At 37.7% G+C, this 13,965-nt stretch overlaps 1 protein-coding gene across 10 annotated transcripts in view; it reads left to right on the top strand.

Annotated features, from left to right (window-relative positions):
• Positions 1–13,965, top strand: part of DENND4A (DENN domain containing 4A) — a 120,878-nt gene that overhangs the window by 17,427 nt on the left and 89,486 nt on the right. For 6 of the 10 annotated variants that reach the window (XM_002753255.6, XM_009005087.5, XM_009005086.5 and 3 more), the window contains exons 2-4: positions 932–1,003; positions 6,223–6,555; positions 8,353–8,602. In XM_002753255.6, coding sequence (XP_002753301.4) covers positions 6,245–6,555; positions 8,353–8,602 — 561 coding nt within the window. In that variant the 5' untranslated portion in view covers positions 932–1,003; positions 6,223–6,244. Of the gene's footprint in view, positions 1–931; positions 1,004–6,203; positions 6,556–8,352; positions 8,603–13,965 lie in introns of those variants that run through there. The other 4 variants (XM_078333424.1, XM_078333423.1, XM_078333426.1 and 1 more) reach the window with 2 other exon arrangements.

The following is a 13,965-nucleotide window of genomic DNA, read 5'->3' as shown; positions in this document are numbered from 1 at the left end:
ATCCTCCTGCCTTGGCCTCCCAAAGTGCTGGGATTACAGATGTGAGCCACTGAGCCCAGTCTGTTATTTTTATTGTTTTTAAAAAATACCTTATCGGGCAGGGCTTGGTGCCTTATGCCTGTAATCCCAGCACTTTGGGAGGCTAAGGCAGGCAGATCATTTGAAGTTGAGAGTTCGAGACCATCCTGGCCAACATGGTGGAACCCTGTCTCTACTAAAATACAAAAAATTAGCTGGGCATAGTGGTGCATGCCTGTAATTCCAGCTACTCGAGAGGCTGAGGCAGGAGAATCGATTAAACCTAGGAAGTGGAGGTTGTGGTGAACTGAGATCGTGCCACTGCATTCCAGCCTGGGCATTGTGAAACTGCCTCAAAAAAAAAAAAAAATCTTTTCAATCTATGGTGTGGATGTGGAACTCATGAATACAGAAGGCTGACTATACTATCTTTGAAATTTGTAATAAAGGGAAAGACTTCTTTGAAACTTTTTTTGATATGGAAGTTACTTGAGTCTATATTTAAATTACGTTAAATGTATACATTTTTCCTCTGTGAATGAGGCTCTGTACAATAGGCATGTTCTTTCTCATGCACCTTGCCCTATATACATTTCCTCTTTTGTGCCCTTGTTTGTTCTTTTTGCTTTCTTTTCTCCCCCTTACCTGCTAGTTTTTTCTTTTCCTTTTTTCCCCTTATTGCCTCTTCAGCATGTTTTGTTTTTAAAGTATGTATTTATTCTTTATTGAAATGTGTTTCCTGAAGAGCTTGTGTTTAAAAATTGCTTATTGACTCTTAACCATAAGAAAACAATAAATGCAATCAGTTTAATAATTATGACTGTTAACAGAACTTTTAAGTATCCACAGGCATATTGGGGGAAATATTTGATTAGAATGAATTTAAGTCCAATTCTTACTCTTTTTAATACAGTTATTTCTCAAACTCTGAGGCTGCGGAGCTCACACACTGAGATCTGTCATCTTTTTCAGAGAGAGACTTTCGGTAATGTATAAGTAGTTTTTGGCTTTCATTTTGATTTGTTTTAGTTAGCTGTTTTCTGTATTAAACACAGTGAAACCTTAATTTTCCAGAACTCTTAAGAATTTCAAATATATTCTTCACATAATAATTATGGGTAGCATGTGATACAAAGTAATTCATTGAAAGATGTCTTAAGATGTGCCTGGGATCACTATTAATTTGACACTATTTATTAGAGACAAAATATTCAATGTAAAGAATACTGTTCCCTTTTAGTAGTTATTTCCTGTATTCAATTGTGAATGAGATCAAATTACTAAACTTTGTGAACTAGGAAGATCTAATGAAAAGGAGTTTTATAAATTATCTCAAATATTTCTTTATAAAGGCTGATATAACCTTTGACTTATTAGTCAGTAAGTGTATTTCAATAAATGTGTCCTGAAGAAATACTAAGAGAGAGTTGTATCTAGAGGTTTATCAAGATTATTCATTGTACCCATCAAAAAACATTAGCAAAGTAAGTAGAAGTAAGAATACCAAGGATAAAGTGGTAGTATTTTGCAAAAAAAAGTATTAAATACATGTGTTCATGATAGTACTATATCTCTTTCCCTTTTTTTTTTTGAGGCTTTTCTCCTTCTGTTGCCCAGGCTGGCATTCAGTGGCGTGATCTTGGCTCACTGCAACCTCTGCCTCCTGGGTTCAGGTGATTCTTGTTCCTCAGCCTCTCAAAATTGCATGCACCATCATACCTGGCGAATTTTTGTATTTTTGGTAGAAATGGGGTTTCACCATGTTGGCCAGGCTGGTCTCAAACTCCTGACTTCAAGTGATCCGCCCACCTCAGCCTCCCAAAGTGCTGGGATTACAGCCATGAGCCACTGCGCCTGGCCTCTTACCCTTCTTTCTACATAGGAAGACATAAAACTTTTTTTTTTTTTGAGACAGAGTTTCGCACTTGTTGCCCAGGCTGGCCTGCAATGGCACGATTTCGGCTCACTGCAACTTCCACTTCCCGAGTTCAAACAATTCTCCTGCCTCAGCCTCCTGAGTAGCTGGGATTATAGGCATGCACCACCACACCCAGCTAATTTTGCATTTTTTTTTTTTTTTTTTTTTGAGACGGAGTTTCGCTCTTGTTACCCAGGCTGGAGTGCAATGGTGCGATCTCGGCTCACCACAACCTCCGCCTCCTGGGTTCAGGCAATTCTCCTGCCTCAGCCTCCCGAGTAGCTGGGATTACAGGCACGCGCCACCGTGCCCAGCTAATTTTTTGTATTTTTAGTAGAGACGGGGTTTCACCATGTTGACCAGGATGGTCTCGATCTCTTGACCTCGTGATCCACCCGTCTCGGCCTCCCAAAGTGCTGGGATTACAGGCTTCAGCCACCGCGCCCGGCCTAATTTTGCATTTTTTAAGGAGAGGTGCGTTTCTCCATGTTGGTCAGGCTGGTCTCAAACTCCTGACCTCAGGTGATCCATGTGCCTCGGCCTCCCAAAGTTCTGAGACTACAGGCTTGAGCCACCGCGCCTGCCCATGCTTTAGTTTGAATAACAGAAACTTAGTGTTCAGGAAAAATAAGGATGTTTTAGTTTCTTCATTATGATGGAATGAAAATACTCTACCAAAGTAATTTTTAAGATTATGTATATTTAGAGCTTATAATATAAAATTCATGTACACATGAAAGAAAACACATAACCACTTATATAGGCTGATATAACCTTTGACCTAATAATTCTATTTCAATAAATATATCCTGAAGAAATACTTAGAGTTGTATCCAGAGGCTTATCAGGATTATTCTTTGTACCCTTCAAAAAATATTAACAAGATAAATAAAAGTAATACATGATCGATAGTAAGCACATAGGTCAAAAATGGTATATCCACAAAATAAAATACTATGCAGCCCTTTAAAAATTGTTTTCAAAGACGAATTAATTGGAGAAAAAAGTTAAACATAAAAGTGCATTTGTTATTCTACAACTTTCTTAAATGAATAGATGGTCAATTGGGTAAAACTGCTCTTTCTTTGGAGCATTTGTTATATGCGATCAGCTTAGGGTGATGAATTAGCATTTAACAGCCTTCTCAGAAGAATAGGTGGTTAGCACTTTTTTACAAGTGTCCATCTAGGAGGCATTTCTGAAAAGGTTAAGCCCTTTATTATGTGCAAAAATCTTATCTGTAAGGAAATTGCTGCATAGGCGCCATTAGTATCTAAATAAAACAAGTAGGAACATTTAATCCTTTAGTCTCATTTTTAAAGAAAACAGTAGGAATACTTAGAGGACGTTTGAGCCATGAATACAGATTCCAAGAAATGTGTCACGAATTCTGAAACCTGATGACAGCAATATAGAAAACTAAGTGAGTTTTGGGATTTTGATGAAAATGTTAATAATTATAAACAAGTATATACTACATAAGAATATCTTTGCACTGAGATATTTTATGATCTGCAAGGGAAGTTTGTTTACTTTAAACTAGCATTTTCTAAGGATTGTTTCTAGTTGATAAGTGGGAAAATATGGTTCCTTGTTCAAATAGACTTGGGAAATCCTAAGTGAAGCAAAGTTTATCAGCTACTTTTATCAAAAGACTGCTGAGGATTTAGTATTTATATATATATATATACAGTAAATATCCAAAGAGACCTGTAGTGTGTATACCTAATTTATTTGTCCATGGACTCTTTTCTTTGCACTTGTTGGAACTGTATCTAGTATGATACAAACCCTGGAAAATTGTTTTAGATTAAACTTTTTTCCTATAACAGTGGTATATAAATAATGATGGTACTGTGGAATGTATTTTCCTAGTTAAAGAAAAAAATAGGTTATATATGGTGGCTCATGCCTATAATCCCAACACTTTGGGAGGCCGAGGTAGAAGGATCTTTTGATTCCAGGAGTTGGAGATGAGCCTGGGCAGCAAAGTGAGACCCGGTCTCTACAACAAAAACAAACTATCAGGTGTGGTGGTGCACACCTGTGGTCCTAGCTACTTGGAAGGCTGAAGCAGGAGGATTGCTTGAGCCCAGGAGGTCAAGGCTGCAGTGAGCCATGTTTGTGCCACTCCAGTTCAGCCTGGGAGACAGAGTGAGATCCTGTCTCAAAATTAAATAAATACATAAATAAAATTAATTGATACCAGACAACCAAAGGAGACTGCAAATATGTGATAGATTCCATTTTGGGTATTTTTGCTTTGAATTTGTTATAAGCATGCATTATACTCTTACCTACTTTTATTATTTGAAATTCTTCTCTTTGATATGTCTGCTGAGACTCATTTCTGATAGATTTGTGTGTATGTGTTTTTTGTAGTTTTGGAATAGGAGCTTGACTTCCCCTGGGCTTTGTTTGTGGAAGACCTGGGTTAAGGCTGTACCCTCTAGAACTGTTTTACTTTCCAAGGGGTATCACTAGCCTGGGAAAACTTTTTTTTTTTTTTTTGAGACGGAGTTTTGCTCTTGTTACCCAGACTGGAGTGCAATGGCACGATCTCGGCTCACCGCAACCTCCGCCTCCTGGGTTCAAGCAATTCTCCTGCCTCAGCCTCCCGAGTAGCTGGGACTACAGGCGCGCACAACCATGCCCAGCTAATTTTTGTATTTTTAGTAGAGACGGGGTGTCACCATGTTGACCAGGATGGTCTCGATCTCTTGACCTCGTGATCCATCTGCCTCAGCCTCCCAAAGCGCTGGGATTATAGGCGTGAGCCACCACGCCCAGTTAACTTTTTTTTTTTTTTTTTGAGGCAGAGTTTTGCTCTTGTTGCCCAGGCTGAAATGCAATGACGCGATCTCGGCTCACTGCAACCTCTACCTCCTGGGTTCTAGCGATTCTCCTGCCTCAGCCTCTCGAGTAGCAGGGATTATAGGCATGCACCACCACGCCCTGCTAATTTTGTATTTTTAGTAGAGGCGGGGTTTCTCCACTTTGGTCATGCTGGTCTCAAACTCCCAAAGTCAGGTGATCTGCCCATCTCAGCCTCCCAAAGTGCTGGGATTACAGGCATGAGCCACCATGCCCAGTCAACCTGGGAATTATTATTAATTTCTTAGTTTGTAGCTTCCTGGGACCATGCAGATGACATAAGTTCAAACCCCAAATCCAAGGGTGAATAGGCTTATTGTTACAAATTCTCAGAGGAGACTCCCCCGCAGCCCTCCCTGCAACTTTATCATCTCCCTGTGTCAGTGGTTAGGTCTTTTAAAACGACTCTTTGGCTGGGAGTGTAGTTCTTTGAAACTTTCAGCTTTATGCAGGTGGCTTAGTTCCAATTGTCTGTATTGTCTGAAAGTCTTATCTCACATGCTTTTAATGCCTTCTGAAACACAAACCAGATTAGGTGCAGTGGCTTATGCCTATAATCCCAGCACTTTGATAGACTGAGATGAGAGGATCACTTGACCGCAGGAGTTCAAGACCAGCCTGGGCAACAAAGTGAGACTCCATCTCAGAAGAAATAAAACAAAATAAACATAAAAACCTTTTGATTATTGAAGAGATCAGTAAATTTCCCCACTCAGTGGTAGTTTATAGACTGCATTCTGACTTTTGGTTTCCTCAGGGAATTTCCCTTTCATTCTTATAAGTCTGTGTAAGATTTATATTTAAAAGTATTAATTGAAAGTCAATGCTTTATTTGTTTGTTTGTTTGTTTGAGATGGAGTTTCACTCTTGTTGCATAGACTGGAGTGCAGTGGTATGATCTCAGTTCACTGCAGCCTCCCAGGTTCCCAGGTTCAAGTGGTTCTACTGCCCCAGCCTCCTGAGTAGCTGGGATTACAGGCACCTGCCACAATGCCCAGTTAATTTTTGGTATTTTTCGTAGAGACAGGGTTTCACGATGTTGGCCAGGCTGGTCTTGAACTCCTGACCTCAGGTGATACACTCACCTTGACCTTCCCAAGTGCTGGGATTACAGGTGTGAGCAACCACACCGGCCAGACTATGCATTTAAAAAGATGTCTTTTTTTTTGTTGTCTATTTAGGTAATCTAGGTTTCTGTATTGCCAAAACTGGAAATTCATGTATTACTTTTATAATATATGCTAAAGTTGTTTTTATTGTTAAAAAAATTCTTTTTACATATAAGTTAAATATATAATGCTAATGTGTTTATCAGGGAGGTAGTGCCCTTTTTGTAGTTTGTTCTTATTTGCACATAAATCACTTTATTTCACTGATTATGGGGGGGTACTAGTCTTTTACTTTCCTTTTAGATGTAACCTTCTGTAATGGAAGATGATTGAAGACAAGGGGCCTCGTGTTGCTGACTACTTTGTTGTAGCAGGATTAACTGATGTTTCAAAGCCTCTTGAAGAAGAAATTCACTTCAATGATGCCTGTCATAAAGTAGCTAAACCAAAAGAACCTATTACAGATGTTTCAGTTATTATCAAGTCTCTTGGGGAGGAAGTCCCACGGGATTATATTTGTATTGATGTTACCCCAACTGGATTGTCAGCTGATCTCAATAATGGAAGTCTTGTGGGGCCACAGATTTACCTTTGCTATAGAAGAGGAAGAGATAAGCCTCCACTTACAGATCTGGGGTAAGTATTTTTTTTAAAATGACTTACTGTTATTGATCTAAATAATATGCCTTGTAGATTTTGAGATTAACTGTTCATTTTGTTCATTAACAGATGTATGGCAGATTTAGAAAAATAGACAAGTTTGTATTCCAAAACCTGTATTCTCTTCCTGTTTCCTTTTGTCTTTCTTTATCCTACAGTTCCCAGCAGTCTCAGCTTGCCTGGGTTTCTTTCTGTTAGAGGCAGGGGAGAGAATTTGAAAAACATTTGCAGGAAAGTACTAGAAAATTAATGTATTAACCTGATTGGAAAATTTTTGATTATTTTTTAAGTATGAAAAAGGCTTTTGGCTGGGCGCGGTGGCTCACGCCTGTAATCATGCACTTTGGAGGCCAAGGAGGTTGGATCACCTGAGGTCGGGAGTTCAAGACCAGCCTGACCAACATGGTGAAACCCCATCTAAAAACAAAAACAAAAACAAAAAACAGAAAAGAAAGAAAAAGGCTTTTAAGCATGTTAAAATGATCATTATAGATGGATTCTTTTTTTTTTCCTTTTTTTTTTTTTAAAGAGACAGTGTCGATCTCTATCACCCAGGCTAGAGTGCAGTGGCATGATCATAGCTCACTACAGCCTCAAATTCCTGGCCTCAAGTGATTCTCCTGCCTCAACTTCCTGAGTAGCTGGGACTATAGGTACACGCCATCATGCTTGAGATCATGCCACTGCACTCCAGCCTTGGGTGGCAGAGTGAGACTCCATCTGAAAACAAAAAAAAAAGCTTTTTTTTTTTTTTTAAACTAATGGCAGATACTTGGCATTAAAGTACAAATCAATGAATTCAGTGAGGGAATAAACTAATATTATTTAAGCGATCTGTTTTCTTAGTGTCCCTAAGTGCTTAAGTATGGAAAACTTACTGAATGGATGCCAGATCCACCCTGTACTAAAAGCCTATAATTTTACCCCAACAAAGAAAAAATAAAAGCCTAGTGCCTCACTGAGACTTTTGATTAAGGATGGATTTGAAATTACATTATCTTAGAAAGCCTAAAACAATCTCTTAAAGCTAAGGAAAGTACTGGAGATAAAAGCGTGTAAGCAGACCATATACAGTTAGGCAAGTAACCTTTTGTAAAATTTTAGCTTTGGCCAAGATGCAAGTTGCTTTTTCTAAAGAAGATGCTTGTTTTAGAGATCAAAAATAAATTAATAGCCATATTAAATAGTATGTCAAAACAGGTGCCTTCACATTTAATTGTTGCCTTTCTCTGGTATATATATATTTTGAGACAGCGTCTGGCTTTGTCACCCAGCCTGGAGTGCAATGGCATGATCTTGTCTCACTGCAACCTCCGCCTCCTAGGTTCAAGCAATTCTTCTGCCTTAGCCTCCTGAGTAGCTGGGATTACAGGCGCCCTCCACCATGCCTGGCTAATTGTTGTGATTTTTAGCAGAGATGGGGTTTTGCCATGTTGACCAGGCTGGTCTCGAACTCCTAACCTCAGGCGATCCACCTTCCTCAGCCTCCCAAAGTGCTAGGATTACAGGTGTGAGCCATTGCCCCAGACTCTGGTTTATATTAACAAACACAATGGTTTATCAGAATTTTTCCTTATATTATTTAAGTTTTTGGTGGGGAAAAATGTTATTCATTAATTTATACAAGACCGTGCAATTCAAAATTGCAGTGAGATTGGAATATTTTTACCATATTGCTATATTTAGCTTAGTTGATGATGCCTGAGCATATTACTTTTCATATTTAAAGTGCTTTGTGTATTTGTATATTTATTTTTTTAAATTTATTTTTAGGGTTTTATATGACTGGAAAGAAAGATTGAAACAGGGTTGTGAAATTATTCAGAGTACTCCCTATGGGCGTCCCGCAAATATTAGTGGCAGTACCTCATCACAAAGAATTTATATCACTTACCGAAGAGCCTCTGAAAACATGACTCAGAATACATTGGCTGTCACTGACATATGTATTATTATACCCAGTAAAGGAGAGAGCCCACCACATACGTTCTGCAAAGTTGACAAGAATCTCAATAACAGTATGGTAAGTGACTTGTTTGCCCTGATAAAATTAACCACTGATGAAAAGAGCATAATTTTAAATAACTCTTTTCTTTAAACAGCATGTTATAATTACAGAATTGGAAACTATGTTTTTGAAGATGTTATTTTAGTTTTTTGAAAGTACTTTGGTTGTACTTTCAAAAGAAACTGTGCAAAGAACTTTTTTTTTAATTAAAAAAATAATTCCCCCCACCCTTTCTGCCCACTACAAAAGCAATGCACTAATCATGAGTATCCTTCCATTTGTGGACTAGATCCCACACCATACATTTACCTATTTGAGGACATGACTTTAGCGGTCCTCCCTACTTTTTTTGTAAATCACTGGTTTTTCCCTCCGTATTTTCTCCAACGTGCAAATATTTCTTATCTTTGCAAAACTTCTTGATCTCACACTCCTCTCCTTTCATTGAAGCATTCCATTATCCTTTACAGTAAAAATTCTAGAAAGAATTGAGTATATTCTGCCTCATTTCTCACTTTGCTCTTTCTAGTCAGCCTTTTGTCTCCATCACTCCATCAAGATTTCTCTTGTCATATCCAGAAATCAATTCTTCATCTTAATTTTTCAGCAGGTTTCTACGTACATGGTTACTTCTACCTTCTTGAAACAGTGCCATGGAGAAATATACTTTCTTCTTAAGTACACTCTTACTTTTTCCTTTTACCGCACCAGCCATTCCCTTTGTGCCTTTCCTAATTCCTTTTCATCTTCCCATCTCAACACAATGTAGTGCCTCATGGTTCAGTCCTCAAACCATTTATCTTTACCACCTAAACATGCTCCTTTGGTGATCTAATTGTTTACATACAGGCCTTGTGTAGATGACCTCTAAATTTGTTTAATCTGGACTTCTCTAATTCATCATTTCTTCTTGAGTATCTTATCTAATGGAGCGTCTCAAATTTAATACGTCCAAAACTGAATTCCTGGTGTTCCCTTCCAAACCCGGCTAATCCCCATATCTTCCCTGTCTAGCAAATGGTAATTCCATTCTTCTGGTAACTCACAGTGAAAAACCTTGGAGTAAACTTAACTTTTATTTTCTTCTCATTAAGTTCTTTTATAAACTCAGTTAACGAATTTCAGAATGTATCTTGAACATGGCCACTTCTCAACCCCTCTATTGCTATAACCCTGGTCTAAGCCATAATAGTCTCTTAAAGGGATTATTGCAGTAGTTTCGTAATCAGGGGTCAGTCAACTTTCTTCTTTAAAGAGCTAGATAATAAATTAGGTTTTATAGGTCATACACAGTCTGTCCCATCGTCATCTTTTTTTTTAACCCTTTAAAAAAGCAAAAACTATTCTTAGTTTAGATATGTAAGAACAAACCTTGGGCCAAATGCAGGCCATAGTTTTCCATCTAACTGATCAATTCTTCCATTTCTTCTCTCTCTAGCCTATTCTTTGCATAAGGATAAGAGTGATCCTTTAAAAACATAAATCAGATAATACCACTACTCTACTTAAAACCCTTAATGGCTTCCCATCTTACTCTTAATAAAAGCCAAAGTTCTTCTGTGCATGATCTTTAACTGTTTTGTCTTTGTTCTTTTATTGCTGTTTTAAATTTTTTGAAGAAGGAATGTATATTGAAAGGAAATTGGAGGGCAGGGTGTATATAAATTGTAGATCTGTGAAGTAGAAAGTGAAAATTCTTGTTCCCACTTCCATGTTTTGTGAGGGGTAACAATGAGCAATTTGACTTGTGTCCTTCCAGACCCTTTTGTGTTCATGTATGTGGGGTATATACAATAAATTAATCCTTTATTTTTAAAAAAATTGATTTTTTTTTGTATTTCTTTTTCCCTTTTAAAATTGGGATATATGTGCAGGTTTGTTATAAAGGTATATATTGCATGATGCTGAGGTTTAGGATGTGATTGAACCCATCACTCATATAGTGAGCACAGTACCCAGTAGGTGGTTTATCAGCCCTTGCTTTCCTCCTTGTCTTCCCCCTCTGGTAGTTTAGTGTCTTTTGTTCCCAACTTTATGTCCAGGTATACCCAATGTTTAGCTCTTACATATATGTGAGAAAATGCAGTCTTTGGTTTTCTGTTTCTGCATTAGTTGGCTTAGGATAATCGCCTCTAGCTGCATCCATGTTGCTGCATTCTTTTTTTTATGATTTGATAGTATTCCAAAAATGGAAATTTCTTGATATCTGATATAAGCCTTTTTTCTATCTTTATCAGTTTATATAACTTTCTACTTAATTCTTTTAACAACTGCATATTATTCCAGAAAATATAAATGCAGACTGTGAATACAAGTTATTTTCAGCTTCTTCCATTCCTGGCAATGCTGCTTCGATTAACCCTGTGCATTTTCTGTGGGTATTTGAGTATCTCTGGAAGAATAAGTAAGTGTAAGTGTAATTGACGGGTCCATGAGTATACTGACCGTTCTGAAAGTGTTGATATGTTCTTCTGAAAACACTGTGGCAGTTTGTACTCCCAGCAGCCATAGTTTATGAAAATGCTATTTCCTAGGTTCCCATACCTCACCAACATTGGTTATCAATTATTGACTTTTTTATTTTTTATTTTTTTAACTATTGAGTTTTAAATTATTGATTACATAACAAGCAAGAAATTGTTCTAATTTTAATTTGCATTTCTTTGCTTACTATGGAGGTTGATAACATTTTACTATATTAAATAGTAAATATACTTAATACCAGTGTATTAAATATATTATTGAATGGCTAAATATTATTGTATTACATGGATGTGCCACAATTTATTTATTACCTTTTTTTCTAAAGACTTTAGATTCGGATTTTCTAAAATATTGCAAGGAAGCTGTTACAAACATACTTATAACTAAATCTTCTATAAAACAAGTTGCATTTATTTAGCTCTTCTGTGCTATACCCCGTTCTAAGTCATTCATATTCAGTAACTCAGTTAATCCAAACAACCACGCGAATAGGTATTTTCTCCCCATTTTACAAAGAAGAAAATGTGAGAGTTAAAGAGGTGGTTACCTTCCCATGATCATACCTTCAGTAAGTGGTTAAAGCAAGATTCACATTCAGGCTGCAGAACTCCAGAACCAAACTCCTGAACACTGTACTGCATTAGTTACTTCCTTATGGCTCGTCCTGGAATTTCTGGATCAAAGCATATATATACATTAAGATTTTTATCCAGAGGGGCTGGGCGTGTTTGCTCACGCCTGTAATCCCAGCACTTTGGGAGGCCAAGGCCGGTGGATCATGAGATCAGGAGATTGAGACCATCCTGGCTAATACAGTGAAACCCCATCTCTACTAAAAAAATTAGCCAGGTGTGGTGGCACGCACCTGTAGTCCCAGCTACTTGGGAGGCTGAGGCAGAAGAATCGCTTGAACTCAGGAGGTGGAGGTTGCAGTGAGCCAAGATCATGCCATTGCACTCCAGCCTTGGTGACAGAGTGAGACTCCATCTCAAAAAAACAAAACAAAACAAAACAAAAAGGGGCTTGAGAGAACTCACTGGCTCCCCTTTCCCCTTAAAAAAAAAAAAAAAAGATTTTTTAAATTCCTACCAATAAAATACAAGAGTGTTGATTTTTTTTCATAACTTTGTCAACAATTGGGTCCCTTTTTTCTTTTTTTCTACTGCAGCTGCTCTGAATAAACAATTGGGTTTTTCTTTTTGTTTTTTTTAGAGACAGGGTCTTGTTCTGTTGCCCAGGCTGTAGTATAGTGTCCTGATCATTGCTCATGCAGCCTTGACCTCCCGGGCTCAAGTGATCCTCCCACATTAGCCTCTTGAGTAGCACCACCATATCCAGCTAATTTTTTAGCATCACCACATCCTACTAATTTTTAACTTTTTGTAGAGTTGGGGATTCCTTACATATCCCAGGCTGCTCTCGAACTCCTGAGCTCCAGTAGTCCTCTTACTTCAGCCTCCTAAAGTACTGGGATTACAGACGTGAGCCACCGCGCCTGAACAACAATTGGGTTTTTAATGACAAAATTTTAAATTTAATTTTTCTTTCTTTTCTTAGAGATAGGATCTTGCTCTGTCACCGAGGCTGGAGTATAGCAGTGGCATGATCATAACTCACTATAGCCTGAAATTCCTGGGCTAGAGTGATTCTCCTACTTCAGCCTCCCAGATAACTGAACTACAGGCATATACCACCATGCTCAACTAATTTTCAAAATGTTTTGTTGATATTGGGTCTTATTGCATTGCCCAGACAAGTCTTGAACTCCTGGCCTCGAGCAATCCCCCTGCCTTGGCCTCCCAAAGCACTGGGGTTACAGGCATGAGCTACTTTGCTTAACTGTAAATTTAATGTTTTATTTTTTCTCACACTGTCTTATGGTGTGTATTTTCTTTTTTTATTTTTCTGAAAATTTAATTTCTTAATGGTGTTAGAGCAGATACTTACAGTGTCATATAAATTAACACTTTGCTAAGATCTAAAGATTTTGTACACATTTCAACATTTATTGAGTTTTTATGTAAGTTGACTTTTTAAAAATTCATGTACTTTTTCTGAAGGATAGGGAAGCAGACACATGGTGACATCTCAAGCTTGCGTGTCCATTTCAGACCGCTCACCTTAGCTCCATTTAGTTCTTCTCTTGGGTGTCTAGTAGATGTTTCAAATTTAACATTTCTAAAACTCAACCCCTTATCTGCACCCCAAAATCTGCTTTATATACAGTTTTCTCCATCTCAATTGAGCTGCTTCCTTGCTGTTACTCACGCATCAGCATTGCATTGTCTTTTACTCTCTCATACTGTGTATAATCAAGTAAGATTTTTTTTGTTTCTATTTTCAGAATAGACCCAGAATCTGACCTCTTTTCATCATTCCCACTGTTGCTACCCTTATTCCAACTCTCATAATTTTTGCCTGGATTACTAATCCAAAACAATTATGAGTACCTCCTTTATTCTTTGTGTCCTGTCCCCACTTCTCAATATAGTACTCAGAGTGACCTTTTAACTGTAAGTCAAATAATGCCTCTCTTTGCTCAAAACCTTCCAAGGGCTTTCACTATCTTCAAGAGTAGTAAAAGCCAAAATCCTTAAAAGAGCCTAATAGGACCCACATGATCTGGCTTCCTTATCTCATTTACTTACTCTTTTCTGCTGTCATTGCCTCTTTAGCTCTTAGGTCATGATAGGCATACTTTCTTAGGGCCTTTCCTCTTGACATTTCCTCTACCTAGAAACCTCTGCTCGAAGATTAATTCATTCAGCAAATACTTTATGGAGCACCTGTAATGTGCTAGGCATTGTTTTAGGTATTAATGATAACACAGAATGTTGAACTTTTTAAAGTAGAGGAAAATAGATAATAAATTTCAGACAAATAACTTTTAAAGT

This window comes from Callithrix jacchus, chromosome 8 (genome assembly GCF_049354715.1).
Source record: "Callithrix jacchus isolate 240 chromosome 8, calJac240_pri, whole genome shotgun sequence".
Classification (NCBI taxonomy): Eukaryota; Metazoa; Chordata; class Mammalia; order Primates; family Cebidae; genus Callithrix; species Callithrix jacchus.
Note: the sequence above shows the minus strand (reverse complement) of the source record. Positions and strands in the feature narration are given on the sequence as shown.